The sequence below is a fragment of the Carcharodon carcharias genome, chromosome 7 (genome assembly GCF_017639515.1).
Source record: "Carcharodon carcharias isolate sCarCar2 chromosome 7, sCarCar2.pri, whole genome shotgun sequence".
Classification (NCBI taxonomy): domain Eukaryota; kingdom Metazoa; phylum Chordata; class Chondrichthyes; order Lamniformes; family Lamnidae; genus Carcharodon; species Carcharodon carcharias.
In genome coordinates this window covers 34,868,615-34,891,043 of record NC_054473.1, presented here as the reverse complement: position 1 = coordinate 34,891,043, position 22,429 = coordinate 34,868,615, and the positions used below count along the sequence as shown (strand labels likewise).

General features: G+C 42.9%; 1 protein-coding gene across 5 annotated transcripts in view; it reads left to right on the top strand.

Annotated features, from left to right (window-relative positions):
• Positions 1–22,429, top strand: part of wnk2 (WNK lysine deficient protein kinase 2) — a 225,255-nt gene that overhangs the window by 150,662 nt on the left and 52,164 nt on the right. For all 5 annotated transcript variants that reach the window (XM_041191976.1, XM_041191978.1, XM_041191977.1 and 2 more), the window contains exons 12-16: positions 5,073–5,131; positions 5,800–5,965; positions 6,061–6,177; positions 6,314–6,484; positions 7,770–7,800. In XM_041191976.1, coding sequence (XP_041047910.1) covers positions 5,073–5,131; positions 5,800–5,965; positions 6,061–6,177; positions 6,314–6,484; positions 7,770–7,800 — 544 coding nt within the window. The remainder of the gene's footprint in view (positions 1–5,072; positions 5,132–5,799; positions 5,966–6,060; positions 6,178–6,313; positions 6,485–7,769; positions 7,801–22,429) is intronic.

The following is a 22,429-nucleotide window of genomic DNA, read 5'->3' as shown; positions in this document are numbered from 1 at the left end:
GTGCTGTTGTCTGGCGCACTGACCTCTACCTCGAGGAGGCTGAGAGTCAACTTGCAGATACTTCCTCCTACCTCTCCCTGGACCATGAACCCACCACTGAACATCAAGCCATTGTTTCCAGGACTGTCACTGACCTCATCTCCTCTGGGGATCTTCCTCCCACAGCTTCCAACCTGATAGTCGCCCAACCTCGGACGGCCCGCTTCTATCTCCTACCCAAAATCCACAAACAGAACTGCCCCGGTAGACCGATCGTCTCAGCTTGCTCCTGCCCCACAGAGCTCATTTCTCGTTACCTTGACTCCCTTCTCTCTCCCCTTGTCTAGTCCCTTCCCACCTACATCCGTGATTCCTCTGACACCTTACGTCACATCAACAATTTCCAGTTCCCTGGCCCCAACCGCTTCCTCTTCACCATGGACGTCCAATCCCTCTACACCTCCATTTCCCACCAGGATGGTCTGAAGGCCCTTAGCTTCTTCCTCGAACAGAGGCCTGAACAATCCCCATCCACTACTACTCTCCTCCATCTGGCTGAACTTGTTCTCACACTGAACAATTTCTCCTTCAACTCCTCTCACTTCCTCCAAATAAAAGGTGTGGCCAGGGTTACCCGCATGGGCCCCAGCTATGCCTGTCTCTTTATAGGGTATGTGGAACATTCCTTGTTCCAGTCCTACACCGGCCCCCTTCCACAACTCTTTCTCCGGTACATCGATGATTACTTCGGTGCTGCTTCATGCTCCCATCGGGACTTGGAAAAATTTATTAACTTTGCTTCCAATCTCCACCCCTCCATCATTTTCACGTGGTCCATCTCTGACACTTCCCTTCCTTGACCTCTCTGTCTCAATCTCTGGTGATCGACTGTCCACCAATATCCATTACAAACCTACCGACTCCCACAGCTACCTCGACTACAGCTCCTCACACCCCGCTTCCTGTAAGGACTCCATCCCATTCTCTCAGTTCCTTCGCCTCCGTCGCATCTGTTCCGATGATGCTACCTTCAAAAACAGTTCCTCTGACATGTCCTCCTTCTTCCTTAACCGAGGTTTTCCACCCACGGTCGTTGACAGGGCCCTCAACCGTGTCCGGCCCATCTCCCGCGCATCCGCCCTCACGCCTTCTCCTCCCTCCCAGAAACATGATAGGGTCCCCCTTGTCCTCACTTATCACCCCACCAGCCTCCGCATTCAAAGGATCATCCTCCGCCATTTCCGCCAACTCCAGCATGATGCCACCACCAAACACATCTTCCCTTCACCCCCCCTATCAGCATTCCGTAGGGATCGTTCCCTCCGGGACACCCTGGTCCACTCCTCCATCACTCCCTGCTATGGCACCACCCCATGCCCACGCAAAAGATGCAATACCTGCCCCTTCACTTCCTCTCTCCTCACCGTCCAAGGGCCCAAACACTCCTTTCAAGTGAAGCAGCATTTCACTTGCATTTCCCCCAACTTAGTCTACTCCATTCGTTGCTCCCAATGTGGTCTCCTCTACATTGGAGAGACCAAACGTAAACTGGGCGACTGCTTTGCAGAACACCTGCGGTCTGTCCGCAAGAATGACCCAAGCCTCCCTGTAGCTTGCCATTTCAACACTCCACCCTGCTTTCTTGCCCACATGTCTGTCCTTGGCTTGCTGCATTGTTCCAGTGAAGCCCAACGCAAACTGGAGGAACAACACCTCATCTTCCAACTAGGCACTTTACAGCCTTCCGGACTGATTATTGAATTGAACAACTTTAGGTCTTGAGCTTCCTCCTCCATCCCCACCCCCTTTGTTTCCTCCTTCCTTTTGTTTTTTCCAATAAATTATATAGATTTTTCTTTTCCCACCTATTTCCATTATTTTTAAATATTTTATGCTCCCCCACCCCCACTAGAGCTATACCTTGAGTGCCCTACCATCCATTCCTAATTAGCACATTCGTTTAGATAATATCACCAACTTCAACATCTGTGTTCTTTTGTTCTGTTGTTTGTGACATCTTTTGATGATCTGCTTCTATCACTGCTTGTTTGTCCCTACAACCACACCAACCCCCTCCACTTCTCTCTCTCTCCCCCCCACCCAAACTACCCCCCCCCCCCCCCCACACACACACACACACGCACACACACACACACACACACACACACACACACCTTAAACCAGCTTATATTTCACCCCTTTCTTGGACTCACTCAAGTTCTGTCGAAGGGTCATGAGGACTCGAAACGTCAACTCTTTTCTCCTTCGCCGATGCTGCCAGACCTGCTGAGTTTCTCCAGGTAATTCTGGTTTTGTTTTGGATTTCCAGCATCCGCAGTTTTTTTGTTTTTATTTTTTGCTCAGATACATCCTGTCCACAAAAATCAGGACAAATTCAGTCCTGTTGGTTGTTGCCCCATCAGCTTTCACTCAATCATCAGAAAATGATTAAGGTTTCATTGACTGTACTATAAAGCAGCACTTGTTTAGCAATAATCCACTCAATGCTTAGTTTGGGTTCTGCCAGGACCATTCAGTTCCAGATCTTGGTACAGTCTTGGCTCACACGCGGACAAAAGAGCTGAGTTCCAGAGACGAGTTGAGAGTGGCTGCCCCATGACATCAAGGCAGCATTTAACCAAGTATAGCATCAAAGAGCCCCAGAAAAATTGAAGTCAATGGGATTCAAAGGAAAAACTCTCCACTGGCTGGAGCCATATATATCACAAAGGAAGATGGTTGTGGTTGTTGGAGACTAATCATCTTAGCCCAAGAGCATGACTGCAACAGTTCGTCAAGGCAGTGTTGCAGTCACAACCATCTTCAGCTGCTTCATCAATGACTTTTGCTCCATCATAAGGTCAAAAGTGGGGACATTTGCTGATGGTTCCACAGTGTCCATTTTCATTCGTAACTCCTCAGATAATGAAGCAACCAAACATACTTGCAGCAAGCCTTGGGCAATTTTCAATCACAGGATGATGTGACAAGTAATATTGTGTCACACAAGTGCTAGGTACTGACTACCTCCAAGTGAGAATGATCCCATTGATGTTCAATGGAATTACCAATGTCTAATCCCCCATCATCAACATTTATGTCATCAACAAGGCATAGGTCAGGAGTGCAGCTCCAACATCGCTCAAGAAACTCTTCACCATCCAGAACAAAATAGCCCACTTAAGCATTCACTGTTTCTACCACTGATGCACTTTGGCTGCAGTGTACACCATCTACAAGATGTACTGCAGCAACTCATCAAGGTTACTTCAATAACACCACCCAAACACCTGACCTATAGTGATTGGAAGGATGAGGACAGCAGATGCATGGAAACGTCACCATCTGCACATTGCTCTCGAGTCACACTATCCTGACTTGGAAATAAATCAACATTTCTTCCTCCCTACCTAAGTGCTTTGGGAGTATCTCCATATGAGCTATGTTTCAAGAAGGTGGCTTATCACAATTGTCTTAAGGGAAATTAGAGATGGGCAATGCATGCTGGGCTCTCAAGCAATGAACAAGTTTAAAGAAAAAAAAAATCTTCCTCAAATTAGCAGGGATCCTCTGGCAACCATTAGATTGGTGTCAGAGGTGCTACTGAAAATGATTAAGCATGAGACTTTACCAAAAAATCCATGTATGGCTACTTTGTAGAAATGTGCAAAAAATCTGAAACCAGACATTTTTTAACTCTAAAAGCTATAACATGTAAAATGACAGAATTGCAGATATATAAATATGTTTATGATTACTGAGGCGCAAACTAAATGCTTTCTGACGTTAAGATGAGAATCAGCTTAGATTCTAAATTCTGTTCTTGAGTGTAACAATTCCACTATGGAACAAATTTATTCAGTGAAATATATTGACTTCCAGATCATATATATCATTGTTGAAATACCTTGACTAATTAAAAATGAAACTTATTTGCAGATGCTCATTCCTCAAGTTTCAGTTCACTATTCGATTGAAATAGGAGTTCCACCACAAAGGCATCAAATAACAATTGTGCCAGAGCAGCCTTTAGTTTTCCCACCACCTCTGGCTGAAACTGTTCCAGCAACTGGTACCTTCTACACTGAACAACGAGTACAAGTGCAATCCAGTGATCTCCCACAGTCAGTGCAACAAACTGTGCCAATGCAAGTCAATATTCCTCAGTTGTTAAACCAACAGAACAAAGATACTCCTTTGTCAACAATACAGATCTCTACAGCTGTTTCTCAAAGTATACATTTAAATTTTGTTGTTAGAGAAACCAATTTGAAGACGTCATTCACAATTAGTTACTTAAGAACATATGGGAACAGAGAGAGGCTATATGGCCCTTCAAGCCTGCTCCATCATTAAAAAAGAACAGGGCTGTACCTCAACTTGACCTCTGCTTTCCTGTCTGACTCCTTTAAAAATCTATAAATCTCAGCTTATAAATTGTAAATAGCTGAGGCTCAATAATAAGCCCACTGTACTCCACCAGTAACACCCAGCCAATCTGAAAATAATCCACTCGTTCCTACTCTGTTTTCTGTCGTTTATCCATGCTAATATATTACCTCCAATCCCATGAGCCCTTACTTTGTGCAACAACCTTTTGGAAAACACCATCAATTATTTCCAGGTGATGCAGTGATACAAATAAACCATATTCTGTTCTATTTGGTAGAAAAGGTTCTGCTGTGAAAGCTTATGCTTCTCCATTCTTACTTGCATTGTTACTTGACTGAGAAAGGATGTAAATAATCTCTTCCTTGGAGACATTAGTGGGTGCTGAAGTTTTCATTTTTCAGATCCTCTCCTCCCATGGTGAAGCATCCTTTCAATACTTGTTGCCTTCCTGATGAAAGCAACTATTAGTTGGAAATTATGGATTAGTCCCAATTTATGTTTTCTTTGTTTGGACTTCAACTGTATTGTGGAAGCATAACCAATCACAAAGTACTAATGTTATCAAAAGCTCTACCCTTTAATGGTCCTTTCTCTGCTTATTTTAACTGTACAAGAATTGCTAAAGTAGTAAAGTAAAACTTCTTAGAATGTTTGAGATTTTGAATTGTTGCATTATAAGGCTGTTTTGTTTTTATAAATAGGAGAATCAACTGCAACAAGATAAGCAACAGACAGCAACATATGGTGGCTGTTATGAAAAGTAAGTAATTTGACATCCAGTGTAATGACTTATTCAAACTCTTTAAAAGAGGTAGTCTAAGGGAGTTCTTTTATTGAAATTACATTTTTAGATTTAGATTGGAAATAGATAAACAAGGTAAAAAGTCTATTGACATTCTTTAAAACTTTCAGTTTTCTTCAAGAATTTCACTTCTTCATTGTTTCTGGATAATGTCCTTGTGTGCTTCCTTGAAGTATAGAACAACTACATACTGCCTGAGACTTGATGCAGAGTTCCATGACCACAGAAAAACCATACAATCTGCCAAGTACTTGGCAGCTGCAGCTGATAATGTGTCTCCCTTGAGTTGCACTTCAGATCAGCCCTTAGTCTAAAGTTCTGATTAGTATTTATTCATTGCGGTGGGTTATCCCTGGGTTATATCAAAGAGCTGCCTGACAAAGAGCAATCATTTCATGGTTCCTTTCAATTAAGTATGTAGCCTTTTTTAGTATTTATGTAGTTTTTAAGCATTAAATGGGTAGCACATGGCATCTAGACTTCCCTTTTAAAGAATCCTAGCTAAGTAGCTTTGTTTTGAGCAAGATACAAATAAAATAAGAATGGTGAAAACTGGGAGATTCATGTTTCGGCAGGGCACTTGGCCTTATTATATTACGTTTCTGTGATTATTTGCCTCCAAACAGTATATGTTCTGATGCTGCTTCAGGAAAAGAGATGAGTGATGGATACGAAGGAATTCACGCCAGTGGGAAACAGGAGAGCAAAAGTTCAAGGAAGCATCACAAGAGGTCTACACGCACTCGTTCACGTCAGGAAAGGGCCAGTAAGCCAAAGCTGACTCTTCTTAATGTGAGTGTTTAAAAACCTTTTATGTAAAGGGTATGGCCTGACAATTAGTAGCTTCAGTTATCTTAAATGCACAACTGATATTCACTTCCTTACAGGTGTCAAATGTAGGAGATAAGATGGTGGAATGTCAACTGGAAACTCATAATCACAAAATGGTAACCTTTATATTTGATTTGGATGGTGATGCTCCAGATGAAATAGCAAACTATATGGTAAGTTTTATAACTTAAAGAAATAGGTGAAAATGTAACATTTGGATTTGATTTATTGAAACTTAATCAAACAATTTTCATCAAGTGAAAAAGAGAACCAGTAATTTTAAAAGATATTTTGTCATTTTGTTAATAGGTAGATAATGATTTTATACTGGAAATTGAGAAGGAGATTTTCATTGAACAGATGAAAGACATAATGGATAAAGCAGAGGATATGCTCACTGAAGAAACCGGGGTAGAAAGAGGCTCTACTCTCAATATAAGTTTCCAGCAAGTTGCTGGCAAGTCTGAAATTGAGGGTCAGGTATGTAACTTATTTTGGTGTTTATTGTATCTGAATAATCAAGCCATACCATTTGCCATCTCTGATTCATCTGATAGTAAATGAATAGTTGGTGATTGACTAAATTCAAAACAAGTGAAGAGGTCACTCAGCGCACGTACCTTTGCCGCACTCTGTTAACTCAATGTTATTACCATTACCTAGCACTTGAGGTTTTTCCCTGCCTGGTTAATGCTCTAACTAGAAAGCTGAAAAATTATTAAAGGCTTCCGTCACACTACACAGGCCAATCTAGATCCAACAATCTGCTCTGAAAACTCCACTCATGTTTGACAGCTGTGACAAATTACATCACAGCAGCTGAGATAATCTACAACATGATAACACAATCAAAAACATTCTAAATAAAACAACCCACAATGTTCTTAAAAAAAAAAGTCTATTTGTCCTATCTCCCAATGTTAACGGATCCTTTAAAAAAAAATCCAGGATCCGGATCCTTGTTTTAGCCAAAAATTCATCTATCCTTCCTTGGGCCATGCCCTATATGTATGCAGAGATTCTTTGAAGTCCATCCATTAGTCTTTGAGATATGTTGTTTACAGACACGTGGACTAATGGGCGAAAACATTACCTTTAGTGTCAGACTTAATAAGGATGAAAAAAATTGGATTGTCGAATGCTTGCTGAAATAAAATACAAGTATTAGTAAATGCTGCTGTTTTCCCAATTTGTTTTAAAATTCCAGATGTAGTATTACCAAAATATCAGCTAGGTGCATTAGGTCTGGGTATATTCACAGGTTCTCGGAGCATAATATTATTTGATAAAAATGAATTCAGACATTTTACTTATGATAGCAAACTAGGAATATTGCGGTTCAGTTCAGCATTCCAAATTTGGACAGACTGACGACTGTCTTAAATCTAAGATTCTAAGCATCATAAAACAGAATTTTACTCTGTTACAGTAATTTATTTAAGACAGTGGTGCAAAAATAATAGTCTATGTAAATGCGAATTAGAGTGAAGGTTTTAGGTTTCTTAGTTTGTGTTCCCCTGACTAGCCTGAAATGAAATAATCATTCTAAAATAATTTTCTATCCCTTGTATTTTGGGAGACATTCAGAAATGTTAATAATCTGTTGATGGTGATCTTATGTTTTAAGTAGGATTGTGGTGTTTTACACTTTGGTTTTTGCTCCAGGAAATGTTTGTATGAAGATGGGTCCTGCACTAGAAAGGCTTTGCCTTATGTGCCTATAGGTCCTAGTCTAATGCTTGTACCATTTTCCTTGTTATTGTAGATGCCAGCTTCTCAACAATGCCAACAGAATGGTAAGTAATGTTAAATACCTTCTATAGAGAAACTAAACAGTTTATTATGAAGTTTATCATTTTTTTGAAGGAGATCAGTATGTTTCAGAAATGCGTGTCTGGGCAATGACAATAACACCTTGCATTTATATAGTGCCTTTAACATAATAAAATGTCCCAAGGCATTTCACAGGAGCAAAAAGGAACAAAGTTTGATGTGGAGCCACTGAAGCAGATATTAGGCCTATTGGCTAAAAGCTTGGTCAAAGAAAGTTTTAAAAAGTCACTTAAAGGAGGAAAATGAACACAGAGAGGGAAAGGGAGTGAATTCCAGAACGTGGGGCCTCAGTCGAAAAAGGTAGGGGCACCAATGGTGCAGTGATTAAAATCAGGATTGCTCAGTAGGTCGCAATTTGCTAAACACAGCAATCTAGTGGGATTGTGGGTCAGAATGAGAAAACCGAGATAGGTGCAAGGCCATGAAGTGATTTTAAAAACAAAAATGGGAATTTTAAAATTGAGGTTTTGCTTAACCAGGAGCCAGTGTAGGTCAGAAAACATGGTGTGGATGGGTGAATGGGACTTGGTACAAGTTGGGACACGGGCAGCGAAGTTTTGAATAACCTCAAGTTTGCAAAATATAGAATGTGGGAAATTGGCTAGAACGCATTGAAGTAATACTAGAGGTAACAAAGGCATGGATGAGAATTTCAGCAGCAGATAAGCTGAAGCAAGGCTGAAGCCCAGCAATGTTATGGAGGTAGGGCCAGCTGGTCTTGGTGTGGGTGTGTGGTTGGAAGCTCAACTTGGTGTCAAATGTAGCACCAAGGCACTCGTCTGGTTCAGCCTCAGAGTGGTCAGGGAGAGTGGAGTTTGTGACTGGGACTTAAGGCTTCTGCCTTTCCAATATTTGATTGGAGAAAATTTCTGCTCATCCAGTGCTTGATGTCAGACAAGCAGTCAATTTAGAGGGGTCAAGAGAGGTGGATGTGAAGTAGAATTGGGTATCATCAGTGCATACACTGAAGTTGATGCTCTGATTTTTGGATGATGTCGCCAAGGGTCAGCATATAGATGAAAAAATGGACGGCGGCCAAGGGTAGAACTTCAAGGGACACCAGTGATGATTGTACAGGAATGAGAAGGGAAGCCATTGCAGGTCATTCTCTGGTTACAACAGGATAGATACAAATTAAACCAGATAATTACCAGATGAGAGTGGAAATCCATTGGAGTAGAATATCATGGGCATCCATGTAAAAGGCTGCCCACAGGTCAAGAAGGATGAGGAGTAATTGTTTACCTTTATCACACTTAACTAGGTTGTTGTTTATGACTTTAATAAGAACCATTTTGGTACAATGGCTGGAGGAGAAACTTGATTGAAAAGATTCGATAAAGAGTTCCAAGAAAGGTTGGCATGGATATGGGAGTTTTGTTTTTATTCAGATGTGGGTGTCACTGGCCAGGCCAACATTTAATGCCCATCCCTAATTGCCCTGGTGAACGTGATGATTAGCTGCCTTCTTGAACCACTGCAGTCCATGTGCTGCAGGTACACCCACAGTGCTTTAGGGAATTCCAGGATTTTGACTCAGCGACACAGAAGGAATGGTGATATATCTCCAAGTCAGGATGTTGTGGGGCTTGGAAGGGAACTTGCAGTAGATGGTGTTCCCATGTATCTGCCCTTGTCCCAGCTGGTAGTGGGTCGCGGGTTTGGAAGGTGCTGTCTAAGGAGCCTTGGTGAGTTTCTGCAGTGCATCTTGTAGATGGTACACGCTGCTGCCACTGTGCGTCAGTGGTGGAGGGAATGAATGTTTGGGGATAGGGTGCCAATCAAGTGGGCTGCTTTGTCCTGGATGGTGTTGAGCTTCTTGAGTTGGAGCTGCACTCATCCAGGCAAGTGGAGAGTATTCTATCAGACTCCTGATTTGTGCCTTGTAGATGGGTGGACAGGCTTTGGAGAGTCAGCTGGTCAGTTACTCTCCACATGATTCCAAGTCTCTGACCTGTTCTTGTAGCCACAGCATTTATATGGCTGATCCAGTTCAGTTTCTGGTCAATGGTAACCCCCAGGATATTGATAGTGGGGGATTCAGTGATGGTAATGCTGTTGAATGTCAAGGAATGATGGTTAAATTCTCTCTTGTTGGAGATGTTCATTGCCTGGCACTTGTATGGCGTGAATGTTACTTGCCACTTGTCAGCCCAGGCCTGGATGTTGTCCAGGTCTTGCTGCATTTGGAAATGGACTGCTTCAGTATCTGAGGAACAAAGAACAAAGAAAAGTACAGGACAGGAACAGGCTCTTTGGCCCTCCAAGCCTGCGCCGATCATATTGCCCATCAACTAAAAGATTTTGCACTTCCAGGGTCCGTATCCCTCTATTACCATCCTATTCATGTATTTGTTAAGCTGCCTCTTAAACACCACTATCGTACCTGCTTCCTCCACCTCCTCTGGCAGCGAATTCCAGACACTTACCATCCTCTGCGTAAAAAAAACTTGCCCCGCACATCTCCTCTATAGTTTTCTCCGCTCACCTTAAATCTATGTCCCCTAGTAATTGACTCTTCCACCCTGGGAAAAAGCTTCTGACCATCTACTCTGTCCATGCCACTCATAACCTCGTAAACTTCTATCAAGTCGCCCCTCAATCTCCGTCGCTCTAGTGAGAACAATCCTAGTTTCTCCAAACTCTCATCATAGCTAATAACCTCCAGACCAGGCAGCATCCTGGTAAATCTCCTCTGCACCCTCTCCACTGCCTCCATATCCTTCTGGTAATGTGGCGACCAGAATTGCATGCAATATTCCAAGTGTGGCCTAACCAAGGTTCTATACAGCTGCAGCATGACTTCCCAGCTTTTATACTCAATACCCCTGCCAATGAAGGCAAGCATGCCATATGCCTCCCTGACTACCTTATCCACCTGCGTTGCTACTTTCAGTGACCTGTGGACCTGTACAGCCAGATCCCTCTGCCCGTCAGTGCACTTAAGGGTTCTGCCATTTACTGTATAATTCCTGCCTGTTAGACCTTCGAAAATGCATTACCTCGCATTTGTCCGGATTAAACTCCATCTGCCATTTCTCCGCCCAAGTCTCCAACCGATCTATATCCCATTGTATCCTTTGACAATCTTCATTATCTGCAACTCCTCCAACCTGAGTGTCGTCTGCAAACTTACTAATTAGCCCAGTTACATTTTCCTCCAAATCATTGATGTATACTACAAACAGCAAAGGTCCCATCACTGATCCCTGCGGAACTCCACTAGTCACAGCTCTCCATTCAGAAAAGCACCCTTCCACTGCTACCCTCTGTCTTCTATGACCAAGCCAATTCTGTATCCATCTTGCCAGCTCACCTCTGATCCCTTGCGACTTTACCTTCTGTACCAGTCTGCCATGAGGGACCTTGTCAAAGGCCTTACTGAAATCCATGTATATAACATCCACTGCCCTTCCATTGTCGATCATCTTTGTCACTTCCTCGAAAAACTAGATTAAGTTAGTGAGACACGACCACCCCTTCACAAAACCATGCTGCCTCTTACTAATACGCCCATTTGCTTCCAAATGGTAGTAAATCCTGTCACGAAGAATCTTCTCCAATAATTTCCCTACCACTGACGTAAGGCTCACCAGCCTTCCTGTATTATCCCTGCTACCCTTTTTAAACCTTGGAACAACATTGGCCGTTCTCCAGTCCTCTGGGACCTCACGCGTAGCCAGTGAGAATGCAAAGGTTTCTGTCAAGGCCCCAGCAATCTCCTCCCTTGCCTCCCTCAGTACTCTGGGGTAGATCCCATCTGGCCCAGGGGACTTAGCCACCATAATATTCCTCAAGACGCCTAACACCTCTTTTTTGATCTCAACATGATCCAGGCTATCTACACACTCTTCCCAAGACAAATCAACCGCTAAGTCCTTCTCTTTGGTGAATACTGATGAGAAGTATTCATTTAGTATCTCTCCCATTTCTTCTGGCTCCACACACAGATCCCCGCCTCTGTTCCTGAGTGGGCTTACCCTTTCCCTGGCTACCCTCTTGCTTTTTACAAATGTCTAAAAGGACTTGGGATTGTCCTTAATCCTGGTTGCCAGTGACTTTTCATGACCCCTTTTAACCCTCCTGACTCCTTGCTTAAGTTTCTTCCTACTTTCTTTATATTCTCCATGGGCTTCATCTGTTCCCAGCCTTCTAGCCCTTACGAATGCTTCCCTTTGCTCTTTGACTAATCTCGCAATATCCAAGGTTCCTGAAACATTGTGCAATCATCAGCGAACATACCCATTTATGACCTTATGTTGGAAGCAAGGTCATTGATGAAGCAGCTGAAGATGGCTGGGCCTAGGATGCTACCCTGAGGAACTCTGACAGTGATGCCCTGGAACTGAGATGGTTAGCTCCAACAACCACCTTCCTTTGTGCTAGGTGTGACTCCAACCAGTGGAGAGTTTTCCCCCTGATTCCCATTGACTTCAGTTTTTCTGGGGCTCCTTGATGCCACTCTTGGTCAAATATTGCCTTGATTTCAAGAGTAGTCACTCTCACCTCACCTCTGGAGTTCAGCTGTTTTGTCCATGTTTGAACCAAGGCTGTGATGAGGTCAGGAGCTGAGTGGTCCTGGTGGAACCCAAACTGAGTGTCAGTTAGGAGATTTTTGCTAAGCAAGTGCCACTTGATAGCACCGTTGATGACCCCTTCCATCACTTTACCGATGATCGAGAATAGACTGGGGCAGTAATTGGCCGAGTCGGATTTGTCCTGCTTTTTGTGTGCAGTACATAGCTGGGCAATTTTCCACATTGCTGGGTAGATGCCTTTGTGTCGTTATACTGGAACAGCTTGGCTGGGGGAGCGGAACGTTCTGTAGCACAAGTCTTCAGTACTATTGCCAGAATATTGTCAGGGCCCATAGCCTTTGCAGTGCCCAGTGCTTTCAGCCAATTCTTGATGTCATGTGGTATGAATCGTATTGGCTGAAAATTGGCATCTGGGGACCTGCAGAGGAGGCTGAGATGGATCATCTACTTGGCACTTCTGGCTGAAGATTCTTGCAAATGCTTCAGCCTTACCTTTTGCACTGCTGTGCTGGACTCCCCCATCATTGAGGTTGGAGATATTTGTGGAGCATCCTCCAGTGAGTTGTTTAATCCATTGGTTGTAGGATTACTTAGCTCTTTCTATTGCTTTCTGCTTATGCTGTTTGGCATGCAAGTACTCCTGTGTTGTAGCTTCACCAGGTTGATACCTGATTTTTAGGTAAGCCTGGTGCTGCTCCTGGCATACCCTCCTGCACTCATCACTGAACCAGGATTGGTCCCCTGGCTAGGTGGAAATGGCAGAGTCAGGAATATACCGGACCATGAGGTTACAGGTTGTGGTTGAGTACAATTCTGTTGTTGCTGATGGCCCACAGTGCCTCATGGATGCCCAGTCTTGTGTTGCTAGATGTGTTCAATATCTATCCCACTTAGCACAGCGTTAGTGCCACACAACACAATGGAGGGGATCCTCAATGTGAAGATGGGGCTTCATTTCCACAGGGGTTGTGCAGTGGTCACTCCTACTGATACTGTCATGGACAGATGCACCTGCAGTAGGCAGGTTGGTGAGGATGAGGTCAAGTATGCTTTTCCACCTTGGTTACCTCACCACCTGCCACAGACCCAGTCTAGCAGCTATGCCCTTCAGAACTTGGCCAGCTCGTTGTGTAGTGGTGCTACCAAGCCACTCTTAGTGATGGGTATTGAAGCCCCCTGCCCAGAGTACATTCTGTGCCCTTGTCACCCTCAGTGCTTCCTCCAAGTGGCATTCAACATGGAGGAGTACTGATTCATCTGCTAAGGGGATGCAGTGCGGTATTCAGCAGGAGCTCTCCTTTCCCATGTTTGACCTGATACCATGAGACTTCATGGGATCCAGAGTCGATGTTGAAGACTCCCAGGGCAACTCCCTCCTGACTCTATAACAATGAGCCTCCACCTCTGCTGGGTCTGTCCTGCCGGTGTAAGATATAATTCCATGAGTGTGATTATGTCAGGCTGTTGCATTACTAGAGATAAAAACAAAAAAACTGCGGATGCTGGAAATCCAAAACAAAAACAGAATTACCTGGAAAAACTCAGCAGGTCTGGCAGCATCGGCGGAGAAGAAAAGAGTTGACGTTTCGAGTCCTCATGACCCTTCGACAGAACTTGCGTTCGAGTCCAAGAAAGAGTTGAAATATAAGCTGGTTTAAGGTGTGTGTGTGGGGGGCGGAGAGATAGAGAGACAAAGAGGTGGAGGGGGCGGGGGTGTGGTTGTAGGGACAAACAAGCAGTGATAGAAGCAGATCATCAAAAGATGTCAACGATAATAGTACAATAGAACACATAGGTGTTAAAATTAAAGTTGGTGATATTATCTAAACGAATGTGCTAATTAAGAATGGATGGTAGGGCACTCAAGGTATAGCTCTAGTGGGGGTTTTTTTTTATATAATGGAAATAGGTGGGAAAAGGAAAATCTTTATAATTTCCTCTCTCCTCACCGTCCAAGGACCCAAACACTCCTTTCAAGTGAAGCAGCATTTCACTTGCATTTCCCCCAACTTAGTCTACTGCATTCGTTGCTCCCAATGTGGTCTCCTCTACATTGGAGAGACCAAACGTAAACTGGGCGACCGCTTTGCAGAACACCTGCGGTCTGTCCGCAAGAATGACCCAAACCTCCCTGTCGCTTGCCATTTCAACACTCCACCCTGCTCTCTTGCCCACATGTCTGTCCTTGGCTTGCTGCATTGTTCCAGTGAAGCCCAACGCAAACTGGAGGAACAACACCTCATCTTCCGACTAGGGACTTTACAGCCTTCCGGACTGAATATTGAATTCAACAACTTTAGGTCGTAAGCTCCCTCCCCCATCCCCACCCCCTTTCTGTTTCCCCCTTCCCTTTTTTTTTCCAATAAATTATAAAGATTTTCCTTTTCCCACCTATTTCCATTATATAAAAAAAAACCCCCACTAGAGCTATACCTTGAGTGCCCTACCATCCATTCTTAATTAGCACATTCGTTTAGATAATATCACCAACTTTAATTTTAACACCTATGTGTTCTATTGTACTATTGTCGTTGACATCTTTTGATGATCTGCTTCTATCACTGCTTGTTTGTCCCTACAACCACACCGCCCCCCCCTCCACCTCTTTGTCTCTCTATCTCTCCGCCCCCCACACACACACCTTAAACCAGCTTATATTTCAACTCTTTCTTGGACTCGAACGCAAGTTCTGTCGAAGGGTCATGAGGACTCGAAACGTCAACTCTTTTCTTCTCCGCCGATGCCGCCAGACCTGCTGAGTTTTTCCAGGTAATTCTGTTTTTGTGTTGCATTACTAGCGTGTGAGACAGCGCCCCCAGATGTTATAAAAGAGGACTTTACAGGGTCGATAGGTCTGAGTTTGCCATTGTCATTCCTTTGTCTTAAGTACCAGGTGTTCTCTGGTTTCATTCCTTATTGACTTTCTAGTGGTTTGATACAACTGAGTGGCTTGCTAGGCTATTTTGGAGGGCATTTAAGAGTTAACCACATTGCTGTGGAACAGGAGTTGCATAGGCCAGACCAGGTAAGGACGGCAGATTTCCTTCCCTAAGGGACCAGATGGATTTTTACAACAATCGATGATGGTTTCCTAGTCATCATTAGACTTTTAATTCCAGATTTTTATTGATTGAATTCAAATTCCATGGTGGGATTGAAACCTGGATTCCCAGAGCATTACCCTGGGTCTCTGGACTACAAGTCCAGTGACAATACCACCATGCCACCATCTCCCCCTAGGAGTGCATGGATCCCACGGAGGGGTCAAGTGTTGATTTTTTTGAGGAGAGGATTAATGTCGACAGACTTGGAGGGGAGGGAATTGTTAGTAGCAGGAAGGGAAAGTGGGTGATCATAATTTAGTGGTCATAAGAGCTAAGGTGCAAGAGATGGGTCTGATCAACAAGATGAGCTTGGAGAGGGCATGTGAGGAGATAAGAGAGAAACTAGAGAAAAATGCAAACTCGGGGTTGGGGAAAGGGAAACCTCAGTGAAAGTTTACCCCAGTCTGTAGGAGAAAGGAGGGAAGCAATTGAGGTGGTTGATTGGATGGCCTCGACCTTTGTGGTACATATATCCAGGAGCTATTACACTCATTGTTGATGGAGAGGGTGAAAGAGGCCAGGTAGGATGGTTTAAGAAGGCAGTTTGTGGTGAAAAGAAATAGAAGCCAAGTGTTACCTTTACCTTCCTCGATGTTCTTTGAATAATGGACAGTTTTTGTTATGGAGACCATAGCCTCATAAAGCTTGAAGTGGTCTAACTAGATCGGGCATTGAATATTTTAAATAATAGCTCAGTAAAAACTTTCAAGTCTCCAGCTCTTGGATTTAAGGGAATAGAGGTAAGAGATACCAAGGGAAAGGAGTAATAATTCTAGTGGGGATAATAGCATAAATGGTGGGCAATCAAATAGCTTGTCAAGGTGGTTGTTAATTTCTAATCTTGAATTTGATTTCATTTCAACTTTCTTGGCTTAGTTGCGCTTATTCTGTGAATTGTTAGTTGATAAATAACTGCTTGACACGGTGCTTATGATCACAAATCATACAACCACCAGTACAACTGGAAGAGCGGTCCAAATAAAGGCCAGAGCAGGGCATCATCAGCATTTATTTGGAAGATGATGTCACGTCTGTAGTCGTTGTTGCCATAAAGTAGCATTTGAAGAGGCCCAAGGTCGGATCCATGCAGGGCTTGGAAGGTAACAGTGTGAGGGCAGGAAGGGAAGCCATTGTTGGAGATGCTCTGGCTATGTTCTGACCAGGAACAGTAGAAGCAATGAAGATAGTTCCACTGAACTAAACAACAGTGAAGTGCCATTGGAAGAGGATGATTTGGTCGACTATGTCACAAGTTGTAGAGAGGATGAGTATGTATAATGTATTGTGGTCACAATAGGTATCATTTGTGAGTTTTGTAAGAGCTATTTGAGAGTTATTGCAAGCGAGAAATTTTGGGGAGATTCAAACATGGAGGTGCAGGAAAGATGAGCATGGATTTTGGAATGTGACAGAATGTTGAAGAGTTTTTAAGAATACTGGCAAGCTAGAGTTAGGATGGGAGGTTTGAGGCAAGGCAGGGGTGGGGAAATGGTGGTTGTGAGGAGTTGGATGTCAGTACCTAAGGAGAGAGAACAATTTGTAATGTAATCTATAATGATTTTAATAGTACAGTGTAAGAAAATCTTAAGTCGTGTTCAGGGTAGTTTATTAATTCATTCATTAATGAATGAGTGTAGGCGGCAAGGCTGGCATTTATTGCCAAGCCTTAATTGGTCATGAGAATACAGTAATCAGTTGTTGTTGACTGCTGCAATCCATGCGGTGAAGGTACTCTGTGTTAGGCAAGGAGTTCCAGGATGTTGACCAGCCACGATAAAGAAATAGTAATATATTTTGAAGTCAGGATGATGTGTGAGCTGGAGGGGAGTTTGTATGTCGTGGTGTTCCCATGTACCCACTAACCTTGACTTTCTACATGATGGAGGTTGTGGCTTTGAAAAATGTTGAAGCTTTGGGGAGTAGGTATAGTGCATCTTACACTGCAACCATGTTATACTCATGGTGGAGTGAGTGTGGCGTGCCCATCAAAGTAGCTGTTTCGTTCCGAACGGTGTCAAGATTCTTGAGTGTTGTTGGTGCTGCATTCATCAAGCAAGTGGATAGCATTCCACCACAGTCCCGACTTTTGCTTTGTAGATGGTGGAAAAGCTTTGGGAAATCAGGAGGTGATCAATTGTTACAGAATATCCACCTCCTAACTTCCTTTTTGCCACAATAATTTTGTGGCTGGCTGAGTTAAATTTTGGTCAGCGGAGACCTCCAAATGTTGATGGTGGGGCATTTGATGATGATCAAACCCTCAAATTTCAAGGGGAGATGAATTGGAGACTCTCTTGTCGGAATTGATCATTGTCAGGCACTTCTGTGGCATGAATCCTACTAGATTCAGGGAAGGTTCCATTAGATTGAAAAATAGCTAATGTAACTCCTTTACTCAAAAAAGGAGAGAGACAGAAAGTAGGAAACTATAGGCCCTTTTCCTTAACATCAGTCATAGGGAAAATATTAGCTATTAAAGCAGTTATAACAGGGCAGTTAAATAAATTCAAGGTAATCAGGCAGAGTCAACATGGCTTTGTGAAAGAGAAATCATGTTTAACCAACTTATTGGAGTTCTTTGAAGAAGCAATAAATGGGAACCGGTGGATGTACTGTACTTAGATTTTCAGAAGGCATTGATAAGGTGCTTCGTCAAAGGTTATTATGGAAAATAAAAGCTCATTGTGTCAGGGTAACATATTAGCATGGATAGAAGATTGGCTAGCTAACAGGAAACAGTAGGTATAAATGGCTCATTTTCTGGTTGGCAGGATGTGAAGAGTGGTGTGCCACTTATCCCAAGCCTGAATGTTGGCCAGGTCTTGCTATATGCAGGCATGGACTACTTCATATGAACATTCATACAAACATATGAATTAGGAGCAAGAGTTGGCCACTCAGCCCCGCAAGCCTGCTTTGCCATTCAGTAAGATTATGGCTGATCTGACTTCAACTTCGTTTCTGCCTACCCCTGACAACCTTTCACCTCCTTCCTTTCAAGAATCTATCTACATCTGTCTTAAAGATATTCAAGGACTCTGCCTCAATCACCTTTTGATGCAGAGAATTCCAAAGTGTCTCAACCCACTGAGAGAAAAACTTTTTCCTCACCTCTGTCCTAAATGGGCAACCCCTTATTTGGATCAGTGACCCTGAGTCCTGGATTCTCGCACAAGAGGAAACATCCCTCCCATATTCACCCTGTCAAATCCCCTCAGAATCTTATATGTTTCAATCGAGTCATCTCTTACTCTTCTAAACTCCAGTGGATACAAGCCTAGCCTGTCCAGCCTTTCCTCAGAAGACAACCCACTCATTCCAGATATTAATCTATTAAGCCTTCTCTGAACTGCTAATGCTTTTACATCATCCCTTAAATAAGGAGACCAATCCAGGTGTGGTCTCACCAATACCCTGTGTAACTGAAGCATAACCTCCCTACTCTTGTATCAATTCTTCTTGCAATAAACGATAACATTCTATTAGCTTTTTTAATTGCTCGCTGCACCTATATGCTAATCTTTTGCGAGTCATGCACTCGGACACCCATATCCCTCTGAATCTTGGAGTTCTGCAATCTCTCACCATTTAAATAATATACCTCTTTTTTTATTCGTCCTACCAAAATGGACAGCCTCACTTTTTACTACATTATACTCCATTTCTCAGACCTTTGCCCGCTAACCTATCTATATCCTTTTACCCTCCTTATGTTCTCTTCACATCTTGCTTTCCTATCCATCTTTGTGTCAGCAGCAAATTTAGCAACCATTCCATCAGTCCCTTCATCCAAATCATTTATATAAACTGTAAAGAGTTGAGGCCCCAGCATTGATTCCTGTAGCACACCACTTGTCACATCCTGCCAGATGTTAAGCTAAAGGGCCTATAGTTTCCTGCTTTCTGTCTCCCCTTTTTTAGTAAAGAAGTTATATTAGCTATTTTCCAATCTAATGGAAACGTCCCTGGATCTAGTGAATTTTGGAAAATTAAGACCAATGCATCAACTGTTTCACTAGCCACTTCATTTAAGACCCTATGATAAGATCCATCAGGACCTGGGGACTTATCAACCTGCATTTCCAACAATTTATTAAGTACCACTTCCCTGGTGATGATTTTCTTGAGTTCCTCCCTTCCAATTCCTGGGGGAGAATTTTCTCCCTGGCAGGCAGGCCAGTCGGGAGAAGGTGCGGGCGGGCGCAGAGCCAATTGTCACCCATGATCAGCTGTGTGCCACCATTTTATGTGGGTGGGCTAATTAAGGCCCACCAAGGGTGACGTGCGCCCAATAGCGCTCAGCGCTATTTGTGCAGGAGGTGGGAAATTTGGGGCCTGTTCTCTTTCAGCATGCGCTTGAAAGAGCTCAGAAATCTCCCTGAGCAGGGAGATGAAGTTCACTTTTAAAGTTTGTTTAAAAAAAATGAAAAGGTAAAAATTATTCAGACGTGTCCCCACATGAGCTGAGATATGTTTATGAAGTGTCAAAAGTTTTTTTATTCATTTAATAAACCCTTCATGAAACCTCATCCCGCCCATGGGTGAGGTTTCATGAATAATGCGAAGACCACTTGGGCTCTTTGCCTGCCCGCCAACCTTAAGGTTGGATGGGCAGCCCTGTCAATTAGTTAATTGTTTTATTAATGGCCTTAACAGACCTTTGACAGTTTGACAGGTGCGCAGCCGACTCTGGTGTGCACTCGCCGAACGAAAGATCGGAATGACGTTCGGTGACGTTGGGACGCACACCTGTTTTCACGATGCATCGGCGTGCGGGGCCCAACCCCGCATGCCAAAGAGAAAATTCTGCTCCTGATTTACAGCTTTTTCTGGGGCGTTACTTGTATCCTCTATAGTGAAGACCGATGTAAAATACCTATTCAATTCATCTGCCATCTCCTTATTTTCCATTATTAATTCCCCAGACTTTCTTTCTGTAGGACCAAAGCTCACTTTAACTTTTCTTTTTTAAATATCTATAGAAACTCTCATTTGTCTTTATATTTCTAGCTAGCTTTCTCTCATACTCTAATTTTTCCCTCTTTATTAATCGTTTAGTCATTATTTGCTGTTTTTTTTATATTCTGTGCAATCTTCTGACCTGCCACCCATCTTTGCACAATTATATGCTTTTTCTTTAAGTTTGACACTACTTTTAACCTTTCTCATTAACCCATGGATGGTGGACCCTCCCCTAGGAATTTTTCGTTCTCCTTAGAATGTATCTATTCCGTGTATTCTGAAATATCCCCTTAACTGTCTGCTGCTGCATCTCTTTTGGCCCATTCCTTGACCTAAATTGCCATTTCACTTTCGCTAGCTCTGCTTTCATGTCCTTATAATTGCCTTTATTTGAGTCTTCTCTCTCTCTCAAACTGAATGTAAAATTCAATCATATTATGATCACTGCTACCTAGGGACACCTTCACTCTGAGGTAATTAATTAATCCCATCTCATTGCACAAACCAGGTCTAGTGTAGCCTGCTCCTTGGCTGCTCCAGAACATGCTGAGCTAAAAAATTATCACAAAAACATTCAATGAATTTGTCATTTATGCTACCTTTGCCCACCTGGTTGTTTCAGTCAATATGTAGATTAAAATCCACCATAATTAATGTCATACTTTTCTGACAAGGTCCTACTGTTCCTTCTTTGATACCCTGTCCTATTGTGTGATTATTGTTAGGGGGCCTGTACACCACTCCCACAAGTGACGATTTGCCTTTATCATTCCTCATCTCTACCCAAACCACTTCTATACCCAGTTTTCCTGAATTTAGGCCATCCCCCTCTATTGTGTTGATGTCGTCTTTAATTAACAGAGCCACCCCTCCACCTTTTCCTAACTTCCCATCCTTCCTAAAAGTCACAAACCCTTCAGAGTTCAGGTCCCAATCTATCCCCTCCTGTCACCATGTCTCCGTATTGGCTATTAGATCGTACTTATTTATCTCTACTTGTACTTTCAGTTCATTTGTTTTGTTTCAAATGCTATGTGCATTTAGATACAGAGCCTTAAGTTTTGTCCTTCTATTAATTTTGTAACCTCTAGCCTTATCTGTTGGAATTGTACTCTCTGTACCCCTTCCTATCATGGTCTGTTTAACATTTCCCATATTAACTCCCCTCTTACTTTGTCCCTACTCTTTGATATACCACAACCTCCCACATTTGATCCCTTCCTCCCCATGATTTCGTTTAAAACCCTTTCTACTTCCCTAATTGCGTGATTCACAAGAACATTCATCCCAGCATGGTTCAGGTGTAGACCGTCCCATGAACTTAGGTGATACGAATGGAAGGGAACTCACTGCAATCATCAGTGGCATTCCCCACTTCTGACCTTGAGATGGAGGGATTGTCAATGATGAAGCAGCTCAAAATGGACAGGCCTAGAACACTGCCCTGAGAAATTCCTGCAGTGATGTTTCGGATAATGAAATGACAAAGCTGGGAAGAAAATCATACTGATCAACTACACAGCATGACTCTGCCAATAGTGGATTATTTTTTTCCCCACTTCCCAGAAATTTCTGGTTCAACTCAAGAAATTTTCAGATTTGCTTTGGAGCAGCTTCCCTGCTGTGTTTCTAATTGACAGCAGTTGGAGTGATACTCTGCTGTTTGGTGACAATAGGAATATGGAGAAATCATTAATGCAAATACTTCAGCCATGTAATAGAGTCTGGCAGTTTTTTGTGATTGTATAAGTACTTCTCACTTACCCATTTCTCCTTTCTCCACCCTCCCAGCCCTACTTCACACTAAAAATATAGTTTCATTCATCGATCATAGAAGATCACAGCAGAAAAGCAATCCACTTGCCCAGCAAGCCTGTGCTAGTATTTTTCTCTGCAAGAACCACCTACTGTATTTACTTCATAATATTCGAAGAACCCAATTCTATATTTTTTACACCAGGACCATCTTTCCAGTTCTGCAAAGTCCC